General features: G+C 34.2%; 1 protein-coding gene across 1 annotated transcript in view; it reads left to right on the forward strand.

Annotated features, from left to right (window-relative positions):
• Window positions 1-18647, forward strand: part of LOC108370405 (myb-like protein P) — a gene marked incomplete at its 5' end in the record, with an annotated part of 47999 nt that overhangs the window by 18394 nt on the left and 10958 nt on the right. The window contains one exon of the mRNA XM_017625739.1: window positions 3438-4065. Within this exon, the coding sequence (XP_017481228.1) occupies window positions 3438-4065 (628 nt within the window). The remainder of the gene's footprint in view (window positions 1-3437; window positions 4066-18647) is intronic.

The following is an 18647-nucleotide window of genomic DNA, read 5'->3' on the forward strand; positions in this document are numbered from 1 at the left end:
TGAGTTGAGTTGAGTTGAGTTGAGTTGCGTTGAGTTGAGTTGAGTTGAGTTGAGTTGAGTTGAGTTGAGTTGAGTTGAGTTGAGTTGAGTTGAGTTGAGTTGAGTACTCAACTCAACTCAACTCAACTCAACTCAACTCAACTCAACTCAATTTGATCAACTGGAAATCGCTCATCCCAGTGCATTGTTATGTAATCTTGTGTAATGTAGATAGAAACAGCTAACTGTCAAGATTATGAATGAATCAAGAGAAGTTTTACTTCCGTAGCGCGGTACAGGCGGACCTATTCTTTTTGGGATTTATTTATATAATAAGGGTAGACATACTTATGTAGATCATCTGAACCGGTGCCCAGTTTCGCGAGGTGCATTGCAATTGCCACTAAAATCCTGCTTTTCTTATACTGCATGAGAATACCCTTTCACTAATCTGGTTACAGATATAAAATTCAATCTTTAAAAATCATGCTACAAATGAAGTCCCTAAAAGTGTTTTGCAGGAAGTAAATTTCAATTTCCCTTCAATTTATTTGGATGTTACGTTAAATTTCTCTTATGCTTGTCCTGTCCAACAGCACACAATAGTTCTTCAATGAAAGCAATTTTCGTACAACAATTCAATCAACTATCTATTAGGTACTCATAAAAAAAATCGTGTAACGAACGCAGTACAAAATTCAGCAATATTCATAAATGTACATACATACATGGTATGAATGCGAATAATTTTCTATATGTGCCATACAAATACAAACACATTCACAGACTATTCTTCACTCAGATATATATACCTTTAATCGCTTCGTTGACAATGTACTCACTCTACAAAGCACTTTATTGCTCACTTCATTCTCTACTAAATAAGAATCACGCTTGAATTGTTGCTATCATTTCAAAATCAATTTGACTCTTCTTCATTTTACCTGCATCTTTTCAAACCAGTTTCTGCTGATTGCACAATTTGCGTAAGAGAATATTGAATTTATTTTTTTACACGCTTTTTCATCATTTAGTGTACTTGTGAGAGGAGAAATATTGAGGTTGTTGAGATCGCATTGAGCATATATAGTTTTTAATACAAGGTTTACCCGATTTAAAGGTGCAGTATCTTGTTGAAGAATACCACAAATAAAGTATTTACGTGTACTGAATTATGTAAATTTCTGGCCAATAAATTCAGTCTCATTTATACAAATTTTAAAAATTTTGAAGAAAAATGTTTTTTGTATCTTATTTTTCGTTGTCTACCCAAGGGTGTTGAGTTTGCGCATCTTTCACTGGAGTGACATCATTCCAGCGTAAAGCCTGTCCTAGTCAGTGTCGCTATATTTTTATGCGCTTGCAATCCATATTCTTCGCCACCTGTTGCCGTCACGAACTGGGATATAGATCTTTCATTTAATAGCGCTCTCGGAAGCTCCCTTCTGATCTTTGCTCGACAACGTCCATGTACCAGCGTACATTACCTACATCACTATTATCTTTCTTTTCAATAAAACCGTTTAATATAAATCTTCTTTTTTTTTACTTAAGTAAGTAAGGGTCGTCAAAGTTTAGGAGGCCAATTAAAGAAGGCAATTTTTGTATTTTCTTAAATTTACCTTTTTTCGTTGGCTTGAATTTTTTTATGCTGCGGGTCACAAACCTAGCGCACAACCCATTGTTTAACCGAGTACACGTACATGTAGTTAGTCGCTTGTTCCAAACAAGCCCTCGCACCTACTTGAGAACTCACGCTGTTGACTTCAGTTAGCCTTTAACCGAATAAGTCGGAGTGACCCCACGGAAGCTCCTTCTCTTTTTGCCTCAACCCAAGACTGCACTCGGATTTGTTACCGCATCTCGTACATGGGTTTCTCTGCTGCTGTAAGATTTCCAAATTCTGACATTCACCGATTAAGTACAATTGATAAGATTTGACGATATTTTTCTTCAATGATGTTCTTTTTAGACAAAGTCATTACAGCGCCGCATAAGAAGAAGAAGATAGTGCCTTTGGCCACCAAGGTTAGGAGCTTATCAAAGGGATATAAAACATCTTCTGGGTCGCGGTGTCTCTTGTTTATGTAGCACCAATTTAATAAATAATAATAATAATAATAATAATAGATTTAGGCTTTGAGGGTGTTTCCATGATGTCGGGCGTAAATAAATCATACGAAAACGGAAGTCGCTGTTAAAAAAAAAAATGCCTTTGTGTAGCTTTAACACCGTCCTTTGGCTGACAAACAATTTTCGTGCGCTTGGTACACTTTTGTAATGAAAATTATTTAAAGCGGGTCCAAACGGACGTGATAAAAAAAGAAATGGTTACAGAATATATTTAAAAATAAGCAAAATTCTGCGAACCCTGTAAGGTTTACCTTTCTTAAACATCCTTTAAATAAAGAAAAATTATGGATCATTGCTAACAATTCATTTTTAATTTGTTTAATTTTGATTTAAAATGTGATAACTTACATGACAAATTTTTCTCCGTGCAATATTTTTACTAGTAATACACACATAATTTAATTTTTTCAGTTCTCCTCTCTACGGTTTCGCATTTCTATAACCTTTTTTCACCATCTGAATACGAAGTATAAGTTACAAAGCCGTTTGAACTAATCTACTTGCTTTTTCGGTTTACATATTTATGGAAATACCCATATGTTACTGTTTGGCCGAGCTTCTCCTCGGATCTGTGGTGTGCATCTTGATGTTGTCACACAAAGCGGAGGGACCTACAGTTTTACGCCGTCACCGAATGGCGGTTGTCTTTTTATGATAATCTGTTCATGGCAAAAATACACTCGGAGGTTTGCCATTGTCTGCCGATGGGCGACCACTATTAGAAAAAAATGTTTTCTTTTAATTTTTTGGTGTTGTTCGGGCACTTGGTTCGAACTCAGGCCCTGCGGAACGGTTGCGCGCACTGCAAACCACTTCATTACAGCGACCGCCCACCAATTCAATTATCTACCTTAACTCTTTTCAAAATCCAATCAATCAATTAACACAACAACAAATTATACAAATAATTTCTAATTTTATTTTTGAGCGACATTTTTTATTCGAACAAGGGAAATAATAACTTTTCATTTTCTTTATGCCACCAAATTCTACTCCTATTCCATTTCAACTGGAAACAATTAACCAATACCTCCGATATTCCTCAATGGCTTACAAGCTCAATTTTATTTGATTTCCACTTTAATCCATTTAAAATTATACTCCACTAAGCGCCTATGCAAAATCCCCACAATTCCACTGACTTCTCTTTCATTTAACCTAAGGGTTTAAAAGCACTTAAGGTCTATATGTATAAATGTACAATCAACTCGCCACTTGCCGGCGTGCAAAAACTTTTAACAAAACTTTCCTCCGCTCTTAGCACTAAGCGCAAATACAAAAGTCCTCGCCATCAACTCAACAAATTCTCTGAATTTTCTTTGCAGGACAAAACAGCGGAACACCAACAAGAGGATGCGTTTAATCGCGAAAGCAGCGAAGAAGATCAGGATGACGCCTTCCATCGTTGGCTCACGTCCACCGAAACGAACAACAACAACAACAACAACAAACACAATACTACCAGCAGCAGCGATACAAATAACAATTCCATGGAGGACAGTGCGACACCAGCACGTCGCAAAAATTTGTTTGGTTTCGCTGAGGCGCAAAATAATAATGCAACCATAGCAACAAAAACATTGAATTGTACTAATCCACAGAGGGGAGGCAACAGGAGCAACAGCAGCAACAGTAACAGCAGAAACAATAACAATAGCACAATTGACAACGTGTATTTTCGCAGTTCCTACAATGACTACAGCAGCGAATACAATGGCAGTGTGGTGAATATCGATATACTGCTCACCACGGCGGATGAGCAACAACAGCAGCAGAAGGCGGATTTAATTACGCAGCCAAGCAGTAATTCACAACAGACGACAGGCACAGGAGCAGCAGCAGCAGTGGTAGCAGCTAGCAACATCTCCGGCTTAGAGGTGACTACAAATACAACAACGCTTCCCATTGCCAGCGTGCAAACGAGCAGTCCAGAGCGACAATGCAATGTTATGGGTAAGTCAAGTCATACTTTTTGCTAGCATTGCAAATGGACCATTGGAATTCAATGCAATTTTGTTTGATATTTGAGCTTACAAATGTTTATATGGAAGTGTGTATGTGCATGTGCCTGTGGGTAAGTGTGTGCGTATTGGTGTGAGTGAATTCTCGCAACGATGGCGCTTATCAAGCGCTGCTGTCGATGCGTTCAATTTATGTTCGCTTTGTTGCTGCTCTAATCGACTATTGGTTTCAACTAAATGAAGCACGTTTGAGTTTTAATTATCGTGTGGCGCAATGTCCAGCAATTGATTTGGATTGTGCTTTGAAGGTATGCTGAGACTCTTGTGTAATTTTCTTTAACAGTCCTTGAAATCCTAACAAATCTTTGTTAAACAGTTGCATTCAATTAAAATGTGTAAGACGGTGAACAATTTTATTTTCAATGTAAAAGCTTGAGTTCAGCATGAAGGTGAATGAAGTAGCATTGGTTCTATATAAATTAGGAAAAAAAACCCTTTTGAATACAAATATGTTGACCTTCGCTTGCAAATTATCCATCCATCCAACCCTAAAACCATCTTTAAGGTTGCTTAGCTTGCGTGGCTATTTCTTTGTATAACGGAAGACCCCTGTCTAAATTGGTTAAGGGATAAAGACTATATATCGGCGTAATTAAAAATGTCCTTATCTTTTTCGCAAAAAAATGTATGGCGGATAAATACATTTGCCAAAAGTGCTCAACCTCATGCTACACTGAGGGAAATAATGCATAGTAAAAATGTATACTGTAAATTTAAAAAATGTGCATATTTAAAAAAAAATATTGTATATCAAAATTTAGCACGCACGTATTCGAATGTCCATGCATATGTAAGTGTACATAGCCAGTGGGAAAATGGGAATGCATTACCTTTTTCTCAAGAAAAGATTAACAACTACGGTTGAACAAAAAGACTCGATGTAAGCGAATGGATAATGTGTAGTTTTGAAGCCACAAACAAAACAACAAGTTGGAAAATTAACTCAAGTATTTTTTTTTCACGTTATCTCAACAGCTGCTGTAGCCGAATAGATGCGTGTTCGACTGCCGTGTTGCTAGTCACGGGTTCAAAAACTATGGCACGGAAGGCTATAATTTTTTCTTTTGATTTCTTATTCTATTTGTAGATTATATTTATAGTTTCGTAAATCGACATGCGACACAATACTTTCGCATGACATCGCTGTGGAGAAATTCTTGCATCTTTTCGTGCGTAGGTTATAGGGGCTTTCCATTACTTTTTGCATTCCCAGACATAACCTTTTCCCACTGGGTTTGAAAGTGCATTTACATGCTTGCCCCAATTTGTCGATTTCCAGGGGGTCAAGGTTCGAATTGCATTGCAGGAAATATGCAAATCAAATACATATTTTTTTATCTTGATTATTCACTTCATGGATGCTTTTTCAAAACGATCGCTTCATTTTAATATGCGCGTAGTTGAATTGAATATGTATCACTATACAGCATTTTTGTCGACGTTTTTGATTGATTTTACTATTTTTTTTTGTCAGTGTAGGAGGATAGTTTTATTAAGCTTTCATCACAAAGCGGGTAAAGAAAATTTAATATTAGTATACATCGGGGATGTTGCGAATATCTGCATTCGCATTCGTTCGAATGATTCGCATCATTTCACACATTTTCTTCGACATTCGCAGTAGCATCAAATGATACGAACAGGGACCGTAACTGTTACAACTTTTATTAAAAAATCGTTCTTTAACAATTATTTTTTAACTTTTATTTAATTACTCCCTAAATAACCGTTATTTCTGACTTTTATTTTATAAATCCACAATAACAATTATTTTTGGTTTTCATCTAATAAAACAGTTATTTTTGATTTTTAAATTATATGTCTTACGTAACAGTTATCGACGGCTTTTTTTTTGTAAAAGTCATGAATAAAAATCAGTCACTGACCTTTATTTTTTAAATCATGCATATAAAAGTCATTTGTATAAGTCGTAGTAAACTCTTGTTTCCCAAAAACCTTCTTAACTGCGAAAAATGTTAATGACTTTTATACGAATTATTTAAAAATAAATTTCGGTGACTGATTTATATTGATGACTTTTGAAAGTAAAAGTGACTGACGGATCTAAATTGGTGACTTTTAAAAATAAAAGTCTTCAATAACTGTTATCAAAGACATAATAAAAAATCAAAAATAATTATTAGTTTTTTAATTCTGAATAAAAATTGCAAATAAAAATTTATTTTTAAATACGAGTCTTGGTGAAAAAAGGAATCGATTGGTATGTATAACTTAGTTGTAGAACATTTCATTCATAGTGAATTTTTCCATGACAGTTTTAATCAATAAACAAAAAATGTATTGCAAAGACGCACACGCATACATACAACATATTTACTTGCAATTTATGTATACATAGCTACGTTAGAGTGAAGATTTGCTAAGCCAATTTTTACAAAATTTACAGGAGAGGAAAAACTTTGAATACAAAATTTGGGTGCTCAAAGCTAAGCAAAAATTCCATTCGAGTCAGAAGGATTCGATGTTAATTAAGACATTTGGGATCATTTTAGTCTTATCGAATTCTATGTGCCTATTTTGGACGTAACAAATTTGCCTTTCAATGTATATAAATAGAAAAAAAATGTAACAGGTACCTGAATTCTTTTTGGAAACAATACGTTTTAAATTTCTCTTGCTTCTTATAGTATCGAAATATGAGTTTTCACAAAAAGTGGACTTAGGAAATTTTCACCCTAAGCTAGTTGATATAGTATGCATATGTGTATGTACAAATATTTCGGCTATAACTTAGACGAAACGTGAAAGTACCAAACAAATGGCAAGCAAACTTCAGCGGTTTGACACAGAAAAACAGGGAAACACTCAAAGTGCAAACATCTGCGACCTTGAGCTACATACAATGGAACAAATGTTGGCCGTAACCTTATTAGGTACACCGGTGCATTGGCGAAAAGTTGGCTTGCTTTGATTCCATTTTTTCTGTGCTTTATTTGTGCGCACACTTTAAATTCACAGCGCCATAATTAACACCATTTGGTGCTCTTTTGACGGAAAATAGTATTTCAACAAAAAGAAAGGGTCGTTTCAGAAAGCCACTTATTTTCGAATACGCTTTTTGCTCACTCTCGGTTTCTTAACTAATCAAAATTTTAAGTAAATCAAAATTACACCTTACTAAAGGTCAAAAACAGCTTTAACGTAACGCACTAATGAAAGAGAATTTTTGAACTTCTTAAAAAAATTATAAAATGAATATTGGTCAAGCATTAAACACAGGAATGATACAAGCTTGGCACCAACACCGAAGGGGTTGATTAAAAAAATGTTATGTTATGTTATTTAAATGCTGTTTTTATTGCGATATTTGCATATTCGGGCGGCAGGGCCTACGTTCAAGTCCTGTTCAACGCAACTTCAAAAAAATAAAAAAATAAAGTATGCTTTTTTCTAATAGTGGTTGCCCCTCGGCAGGCAATGGCAAACCTCTGAGTGTCTGAGTGTATTCTGCCATGAAAAACAGTTTCTCATAAAAATACAATCGCCGTTCGGAGTCGGCGTAAAACTGACGGTACTTCCCCTTTGTGTAACAACATCAAGGCGCACGCCACAAATCGGAGAAGAAGCTCGGCCAAACAATAATATATATGTAAGCGGCAATCTATTTTATAATAACAATAATATAATACTTTAGGGGTCGCCAAAACACTCAAAGTTTTCCATGTATTTTATATGGGGAAAAAACGAGTTTTCGTAGAAACGGTAAAAAATTCTTGAAAATGCACATTTCTTGATCGGAAAACTTTATTTATCTTTTTGATATTTTCAGTAATAGTACCAAATTATTTATTTAACCATTTTCTATTACTAACTATTTCTTATAAGACCCCTAAACCCTCAAAAAATGGGGACCCATAAAAAATCGCTTGTATTTAAAAATGGTAAAATAATCAACTGAGTATTATTATTGGCAGTCTCATAAAGAGAAGCAAAGTTTTCCGTTTAAAAAATATAGATTCTCATTCCTATGAAAACTTGTTTTTTCCCCATATAAAATACGTGGAAAACTTTGAGCGTTTTGAACGACCTCTAAATATTTTTTGGTTTAACAAAAAACAGGGGTATAATTTTTTTCGGCATAATTCATTTTATTTAACCTTGCTTACAAACAGTACGCTTTCTTATAACTACATTTGACTTTACATATTTGAGAATTACATAATTATTCAAGTATATTCTGAAAGTTAAAGTACTTAAAAAACTATTTAGAAAATTACAGCAGTTAACGCAATTTATTCATTTAATCTGTAGGCTCTGAATCGCAAAGGTAAACCATCCTGACTGTTAATTGATCGGTCTGTTGGATTATATAAATTAAGTTGCTTTCTAACTATTTTAGAAATGGTCCTAGATAGTAGTCTCTAAAGGAGTAATAAATTGAGCAATTGAAGAGCACATGCTAGAGACTTTCCATTTGGTATTTAGTATTTTATTGTCAGTTTTCTACAGATTTTACTTAAATTTTATTAATTAGTTTAAGAGAAAAGCAAAACAGGCACGCAAGTCTTCGTCGGTTAATTTATTATATATCTTCTGTAACCATAGGCTGATTTCCTCCTTCCTTTATACTCTCCCTTTTGTCCACCATAAGCTCTCAGACTCAGAAATCGAATAAATTCGGAACAGGTGACTAGGGCGGCCATTTATTCAACCAACCCTATACAGTTTTTTCTTTTTTTTTAATTTTTTTTTTTTATACAAAGTTTAAGAAAAAATACACCTAAAAAAGACTTGCATGCCGCATGTACTTATCTCACAAGCTTTACACTGCTGGCAAATGCAAATTAGGATTAAAATTTTCAAACTAATTAGTAAAATTAAAGTAAAATATGTAAAAAATTAAAAATTTAATACATTTTTCGAAAAATCTATAAAATACCCTTTTATATAAAAAAAACCTGTGCGACAATTTTTCGTCGCCACCCTCTATACTACTACCGTACTATATGTTTAAATTGAATGTAGACATTGTTGTTACTCATACGCCCTGGCGTACTGGTAAGTAAAGCTGGAAAGCAAGAAATGATGTGGAGGATATTTGGTGTTGAGTTTTGTAATAGCTCACATAAATTGGTCTAAATACAGTTACGAGTAACCAGTATATTCATATGGTTTGTAAAATATCAACATCATCGGGTACCTCTTTATTTTGTACGTGGTGGTAGCAGGAAAAGAAGAAGACAATGTGGAAAAGGACTTGGCTTCACTTAGCCATTTTAACTGCGTTAGACAGTCAGCAAAAAACGAATGGCGTACTTTATTGGACTCCACCACAATCGTTTAAGTGCTTTCAGGGCTATGCTATGAGTTATTATCCTGCATAAAATGTAATGAGTTGAGATTAGGGCGCTACTACTGGTTTATTTTAAAGCGATCCGATATGTATTTGTTGTATATTTCTTACAACTGAAACCGGGGTCATATAGCTACGTACGTATGCAGGTGTATAAGTATGTCTTGCGACGCGATAATTACTACTTTAATTCAAAATATGTATGTAAATCCATCATCATTACTGCTGCTTTTATGAGCATACGTGCATACACATGTACACAGTTTGTATCTACGCACACGCATGAGCCAAATTCTTGTTGTTAATTTTAGTGTTAAAATTGCAGTTGTTTAGGTTACAGCTTAAGGGGAAATAAAATTTAATGCGAAAACTTTTGAGCACATTAAATTTGCGTAATATCTTTCAACTTCTCCAAAAAAATTTAATTTTTCCATATTGGATTTTGTGTTGCGTTGCAACGATGCGAATTATTTGAGCAGATGTGCGTAGATATGTATGTATGTGAATACACATATGTGTATGTGTGAGGGTATGTATTAAAATTTCGTTGCCGCCCTTGGAGGTTGACATTGGTTGCAAAGTCATCTAAATCGAAACGCGGAGGCTTACTTTTCGCGTGAACTTTCGCCATTAGCGAAGGCATTTAATTATTGAAATTAAGCTCAAAAAGTACAGCAGCGGAAATGCAAAATAATAAATATTCATTTTCGGGGGTGTGAGAATGTGAATAATTACTTGAGCAACTAGTTGTGTGTGTGTGTGTGTGTGTGTTTTCGGCAAAATTTTCAAACAACCGCATGTGTATGTGTAAATTAGGGTGGGTCAAAAATTAACTCTCCTTTTAGGAATTTTCATGCTGTCACCCACCAGCCGTAGCTTGGAAATTTTCCATATAATGGTTTCTTTTTAAAAATTAAAAAACAAAACAACTAACAGTAAAAGTTCAGTGTATTATATTATCGAAAGAGCAAACATTGCTATTATTTATGAAACTCGATTTCATTCGTTTGGCTGCCTCAGCTGGCTTCACATTAGCACATCCTGTTAACGCAGTTTTCCAAGCCCTTGGTAATGGTTTTTGGCTCCATCTCACGAATGGCTGGATCGCTACTCGCTATTAGAGCAATAGAAACCAAATAAAAGATTTTTAGTATATTTGTCTGTCTGTCTGTATGTTTGTACGCGCATCACTCTAAAACTAATGATTGAAATTGAATCCAGTGCTCACTAATGTGTTGCTAGAGATCTTACTTAAAATATAGAAAGAAAAAAGTTAGAGAGTTGCCACCTATTTGAGAATTTGTAGTTGAAGTGAATTGATAAGATAAAGTAAGTGTTGCGATATGTCTGTCAAACGAATGAGGTTTAGGAAGGCTCACAGCCGAAAATATTTTAGTTGAAGGTTGCCGCATGTTTGAAAATTTTAAATTTAATTTAATTGAAAACAAAAAAAAATTATTGCAATATGGGTATCAAACTGAATAGGTTTAGGAAAGTTTACTGCCGAAAATATTTTTGAGGAGGTTTGCCACCTATTTGTAAATTGTTTTTATTAAAAATAATAATAGTAATAGATTGGCGCTTACACATATGCTAGTGTTTGGCCGAGCTTCTCCTCCTCTTCTTGGTAAAATAAATGAAATATTACAATACGGGGATCAAACAACACAAAAATTCTTTTAAGGCGCGGTGAAGAACGCCGGGTATATGCTGGTCTTCACTTGTATTATATATACGAAGGTGAGTTTGCTTGTTTGTTACATAGGGTAGCTTCTATCTCGACTAGGACGTATCACCTTCCATATAAACGGAATTTCTTATACTACATAGCTCCGGAAGTATTTGTGGTAAAGTACTCTAACTTGGTATACATATAAAATCAATACATGCAAATGGAGGGCTGCCACTTTTTTTAAAAATCAAATTCAACCTGAATTTATGGAATTATTACATTATGGGTATCACACGAAATGGTTTTGAAAGGGATTAATATTTCAGCTAATTAAAAAATCCAAATTTACTTGGGTTATGAAAATTTGGTAATTTGAATATATATCACAATATGGGTGCCAGACGAAGGAAGTTGTGGTTTGTAAATATTTTGAAGGAGGTTGCCACCTCTTTTAAAACTAAACTTAAATAAAGTTATTTAAAAAGTCAAATGAATTATGACAATACAAATGGTTTTTAAAGGGCCTTGTTTTTACACGTACATGTAGGGTTGCCACCTATTCGCAAAATCAAATTCCACTTTAATTACAGCAATTAGGTAATTGAAATACATATGCATGTAAAAGGTTTAAGAAGGCTAAATTCAAACTATTTAATAATTTGAATTAATCACAACAATATCAATCGGATGGTTTTGAAACTACTTATCTCTAAACAACTTGTAGGGTTTTCACCTGTTTAAAATTTCAATTGGGCTAGAATTTAAAGAATAAGTTAATCGAACATGCATCACAAGAAAGAGGTTCAAGAAAATTTTAGTTTGGTGGTTAAAGAATTTGATGTTCTTTAGATAGAGAGTTCTTCAACCAAATTCTGAGACAAAGCATTTTTCAAACAAATTCTTAACTAGAGCGTTCTTGAGCAATTTTCTGAGATATGACATTTTATACTAGGTGACGAGATATGTCGATCTTCCACTCAGTCGTCGATATGAAATATTATGCAAAACTTCAAAGCGCCGAATTAAAATACTCCAGTATCTTTGTTTTCAATATGCTTTAGTTCTGGTAGGTATCTGGAAAAAAAAATTAGACCACCCTCATGTACATACGTACGTTAACTTAGTTTTTAATTTTTGGCTTAAAACTTTGCAACTTTTAAGATACTAACACAATAGCAGTCTAAGAAATGCCCTTTTCAGTATTAAAAACAATAACAAAAAGTCTTAATAAAGAGCATATAGCAAGCAGCCACCCACATACGTTGAAGTATGCCCAACTTACTGCAAAATAATAAAACTTTATACACATACATGTACATGTCCATGTACATATCTACATTTCTACATATCCAAATGTATATATAATTGCCTACATATTGTATCTATGCGTGCATCTATTCTAGTAAACAATGTTATGTTGTTATCAAGTTGTTGTATTAATTTGTCCGAAACAATAGGAAAACACGTCTTTGGTCCAAGGCACTGCCAAAATGTGCAAAGTTAGTTTAGACGAATAATTTTGGTATGGTATTTCTGTTCTTATACATCTGTATAAACTTTATTATATGTGTAATACGCATTTCTTGTAATACAAATAAATAAATATAGGGTGAGCCAATAAGACCACAAATGTTCGCAATAGATCCAGAGTTTCATGCGCAGTGTGGCAAGTGGCACCGATCTGTTGAAATTACATATTGTCTAAGAAAACGTTCACCTTTCAAAGTAACAGCGTTACCGGCATCATTTTTGAAGCGGTATGGCCCGATGATTCCGCTAAGCCAAAAACCACACCAAACAACGACTTATTATGGGTGCATAGATTTGTTTGCAGTTTTGTTTGTTAACTTATCCGTTTAGGTGAAAGTGTGCTCCATCGCTCATGATAGTTAGTTCTTTTGTTTTTTTAATCTACATTAACATTAAGATCACTTTTACGCGTTCTTCAACTGAGTATCGTTCCATGATTAACTTTGCCAAAGCTCGCAGTGTCTATCGTCTGAAAGAAAAAAATCGTCTGAAAGAAAAAAATAAGAAACAACATTAACAAATGATTGCTGTCAAAGATCTGCACCACCCTGCATATGTACACATGTATGCATGAATTATTTACATACAAGTATCCTCAACAGTCTGTACGTTTTTACGAAAATTTACAACTTTGGCAAACTCGCCAAACACGTAGCGACTTGGTGAAATATGTTTTCGAACTGTGAACAAGTAAATCTAGATGTTTTGCAAAATTTTATGTGTTCGTGATGTTTTTGTTTACTACGACCGCAAACAAAAAGACGTTAAAATTTGTGTATCATAGTCTTGGAAAATTGTACATTTAAATTTGCAAAAACTGTTAAGAAAAGTTTGGATTATATCCAATTTAGTCGCAGAAACTTACATCACATTTGATTTGTATTTATTGCAGCGATAAATCTTGGTGATAGAACTAATTATGTACCTACATCTGTATGTATATTTAAAAAAGTAAGCGCACCTGGACCACACGGGAGAAGTGAAACTTACGTTATATATCTATTTGGTCTCATAATCTATATACATATCGTCGATGTTTTTGCAAAACTGCTCACCGAACAATTGCAAAACCGCCAATCTTACGGCACTCAAATTTTACAGGAGAGCGAAAATATGGTTTATCCTTTGAAGGCATTGCCTTGATAGGCAGTATTTTCTCTAGCTATTATTTTACAAATTTGTTGTTTTAATAACGATTTTTATGCATAAATCTCGATGCCTGGAGTTCAGGGTTACAAAATCCAATTTTTGCCACAACGGCGATGTAGGCGGTTTTGCAACTGGTTTGGGTTGCCAGATTTTGTATGCGCGAAATCATGGGCCAAATATAGTAAAATTCCGTTTTTAGTTTTTCACTCTGACGTCAGTAATTTAAAAATCAGAAACCCCTAGAATTTAAACAGATGAGGAAAACCCCTAGAATTTAAACAGATAAAAGTTTCTGGTGCAGAAGGGCTGGTAAATACTGAAAATGTAATTTTAAAATTTTATCCTTGAAATTTCGCAATATTTGTTTTTGAAAAAGTTATATGTTAAGGCCTTCTATAAACTCGACAACTTCCTCGAGTTTCGTTCTTCTAACTCTGACAGCTTAAAAATTACCTATCAGTCCTTGTGAATCCACAAAATTTAAATTTTTTAAGTTCTAAAGAAATCTCCTATTGCATTTGTTACCCATATTTTTATTCTCCATTGCATTGAATTTTTTTAACAATTTTTAGGATAAATCATATCTTTGAAATAACAAAGTCCTTCAAAATAAATCCTACGGTCAGAGACAAAAAATAAATACGCCACTTTCAAGAAAAAAGTAGGTTTCAAACCCATCTATTATTATTTATTTCATGGTAGGAAAGCTTCTCAAACATTATAGAAGCAATTTTTTCGATTCAAGGTGTTGAAAAGTAATGAATACTTAAATCCCGGGACTAATTCCGGGATCCCGGGAATGTGATAACGCCATCCCGAAAACCCCGGGATCGGAAAAGCCGAAAAATTAACATCCCTAATACGTGCCCTTATCCGATAAGTGTAAATTTAATTAAAAAAACGCCTCTCAGCTATGTACATACTTGTTTAAAGTGAATTTAAAATATTCTTCTTACTAATTAACCATCTGTCAAATAAATAAATAGACCGTAATATGTCGTTAAAAAAATTGCGTCTGCGAATGCAATTACTTATGCATATTTAAAAATAAATGGCATGACGGTGCGAACAAACGAATGGGCATGTACTTTTCCATACATATGTATGTACATATGTATGTGAACACAATTTTATTAATGTGACAGCAGAGGGAGTTAATATTTATTTTCCTAGCAATATCAAAATACTTATACACATGCATACATACATATGTATGTACATACTTACTTACCTATGCGGCTGTACAAATTAGCTCAATGGTTGCCTGCTCCAGTTAGTTAAGGTAAAACGCAGAAATAAGTTGTTGCCAGAGCAGATTACACGCATAGCTGCACAAATAAATTGCGAAAGCACTTAAATGTGTGAACATGTCTACATATATATACATATGTGTTTACAAACGCATGTAGGTTAATATTTAACAGGTTAAAAATATGTATATATTTGCGGGCGCAAAAATCAAGAAGGATAAAATGTTTATATGCAAGCACAATTTTTACTTACATAAGTACTTATACATGTGCATACATACGTATGTATATATACATATATGTACATATGTATGGAGGTATTCATATAGGTTAAATTGTGCATTTTCGCTTTTGCCCAGAAGCTCAAGTAAAATCGAGAGACCTGTGACAAGCTGCTTATAATAAGTACATAATGACAAATTAACATAAATGCATACATACATATGTACGCGCGAATCTATGTATGTATGTTTTTAAGCTTACAAAGCAAAATCCATAAGTATGTTCATACCCAGCCAGTATTTAGAAGAAAGTATATGTAAAGACTAACTGGTATAGCGAATTTTACAGCTGAGCATTAAATAGATGATCAATGCATCACTTGCAACAACAAAATATTATCTATAGGGGTATTCTCTGAGTCTTGCAAAGCCCTTGCACGGTGCACGGATTGCACGGTTTGCAAAGCTGTCCCATACGAAAACCGGTTTTCACAGTGCAATCCGTNCTGCTTTGGTTTCACCATCTACTATCTATATATTAATACGCTAACGAAATCCCATACAAATCTATTCCTCCCTACTGCTCCCTATGTTTCTCAATCGATCTGAATGATTATTCTTTTCTTCGAAAGACATTTCAAAGGGGAGGTGCTCATTTTGTTTGTTTTTCCGGTAGGTGGAGCAGGAGTGGAGTTATTCCGAAAAACTTCATTTATGGTCCGATTTGCTTCAAATTAAAAATTCAAAATACATATTACTAACATCAAGAAAAATGTACCTGCCAAAATTTGACGCGATAGGTTCCTCCAGGAATTCGCGACGTTTTCAATTGAATAAGATGCTGAAATTAATCAAGCAACAGTCAGAAATATACACTAAGCAAAAGGGCAACTGAGCTTTATTGGTCAACATTTCTCCTTTTCTCGGTGCTATCGAATATAATGAGTTTAAATAAATTCGAAGAAATTCGCTTTTATTTTGTTATTAATATTGAACAGCCATCCAAAGATTATACGTCGTTCGATTGAGCATATGAAATTCGCTCATATGCATAAAGCTTTCGCAAAAGCGCTGAGTGCCAGGCAATCGATAATATGGTAAAACTTAAGGGAAGAAAATCATGAAGCAGTATATGAAAAATAAACCGATTCGACTTGCGCTTTCTTTAAAATCTCCATGTCAAAGCAAAAGAGCATCATTGAAAGCGGGGACAGATGGGCCTAAGCGCAAAAGTGAAACAGGACGTAAGCGGTGTGTTGTTTGCTAAAAACAAGGCAATAATCAGCGAACAAACGCATTCTGTGCCTCTTGCAAAAAATAATTTTTCTTTAAAATATGTATGTTCGAAACTTTATAAGCCAAAAAGTAAAAAAAAAATATTTTTGTACCTAGTAAACCAATTCCTCTGCAAAATTCGAATATGTCATTGATTTTTTAACGTTGACGGCCAATGGGACATCTATGTATCTTCAGACTGGGGGATATTAGGTGTGCTCTAAGTGTGGTCATATTTTTTTGGTTTCTTTTGTTAGAAAGACGAAGGTTGCCCGCAATTTCTCCCGATGTTCTGGATATTTAGGTCCACCTAATACAGAAATATTGCAACAATGAAATAGGAAAAAAAGTTATGTTTCTTCGAATCTGGGGCGGTCTCATAATTTCTAAAAGCTGCATTAATTATCTACTAAACAAGACCTTTTCGAAAAATGGGCTCAACAGTTTTTCCAGGAAAAATGTACATATATGCAAAAGGGACACCGATGTAAGTAAGAAAAGAAACTTGCGAAAGACATCTTCACGACCGAAAATGCTTGCTGGGTCCTAACTGTATATATTTTAGTACTTTTGTATGTACTCGTTTGTATTAAAAAAAAGTGCACCGTTATTACGCCTTTGTGTAAGCCTAAATCCTTTCCGTGGCTCACACAACTCACAACTGCCACCGTTAAAGTTCATGTTTTTACTACGTTTTTCTATGCGAATACATACAATTAAAATGGGGTCAGCTTAGTGAATGCAGCCGTAGTTGCGTGTGCAAGTCAAGTATGCTTTGGTTTGATTGTTGTCATCTTGAAAATTACACATTTTCCACACACTAAGCGGATAATGCAAATACCGCTGGAACTATAAGCCAGTGCATTTTCATGTACTATTGGTGTGTACTTTTACGAATTTTGCAAAGCGTTGCAGTTGTATACATATGTATGTACATATACAAATGCAAGGCGAGGGCACGATTCCATATGACGCAGCGTCATCAGCGTTGCCGCGAGCTTGAAAAAAAAGTATCAGTTGCCAAGCAGAAAAACTATCAAAAAGTATCAAAAGCAAACTGCTGATATTTTTAAAACTTTTATTTGAAGAACAAATAATATGTAAATAAAATTTTATAATTAAGTCCAAAGCTATAAAAAAAAAAATTTAATTATTTGCTTTAACTAAAACAGAGAATCTGTATGCTTATTTGCATAACGAAAAAAAACTTATAGGGCCCTAAACCATACAAAATGATTGCGCAACCCGAGACTTGCACAAGTCAGTATTGTGGAAAAAAAATAACATTTTAACAATTTGTATTTTTTACTACGCTCTTATCATTATTTTACTGCCATTATTGGATACCAAAATAAAAATTATACTAAAAATTGCGCAGTTGTCGCTATACGCAACACAAATTATTGTACAATAACACAAGCATGAGCACAATATCTAAATTATTTTTATTTTAGCACAATAACTGTGCAATTTAGTACAAACGACCCCATACACCACACAAACGACCGACACAAGCCCGATATTGCGCAATGGTTTTGTGCGATTATAACAAATAATATATAGATAGATATATAATATATGTATATATATAGATAGATATAAGATTTACCAAATGAAACATATAAATATTTACAAATAAAATTTCAAGACTTTAAATAACAGGAAAAATATTATTTGCTTTAAACTAGTAATATTTATTATTCATGGTTTTCAAAAATTCATTTCTGCCAGACAAAAATATCGAAATGGGGCATTTGTGAACAAAAAGTATCAAAATATCAAATCTTAAAGTTTTGAAAAAAAAGTATCAAAAATGATACAATTGTATCAAAACGGCAACGCTGAGCGTCGTAGACACTATGATTCGTGCGCACATAGGCGCAGGCTACATACGCATTTGTACATTTATGTATGCAGATCTGGTAAACAAGTTAGCTTCGACACTATTTTCATTTGTTAGTTGGCTGACTTTTGCTGTGCGCAAAATTCCCAATTCTCAATTGCCCCGCCATACAAGTCAATGCACATACATATGTACTCGTACAATCCTGCAAGCGAGCAAACACTTGCTGAGGCTTAAATCGCTTGCTAACGCAAATGCAT

This window comes from Rhagoletis zephyria, unplaced genomic scaffold, assembly GCF_001687245.7.
Source record: "Rhagoletis zephyria isolate East Lansing unplaced genomic scaffold, Rhagoletis_zephyria_1.1 Rzeph_scaffold_04199, whole genome shotgun sequence".
Classification (NCBI taxonomy): domain Eukaryota; kingdom Metazoa; phylum Arthropoda; class Insecta; order Diptera; family Tephritidae; genus Rhagoletis; species Rhagoletis zephyria.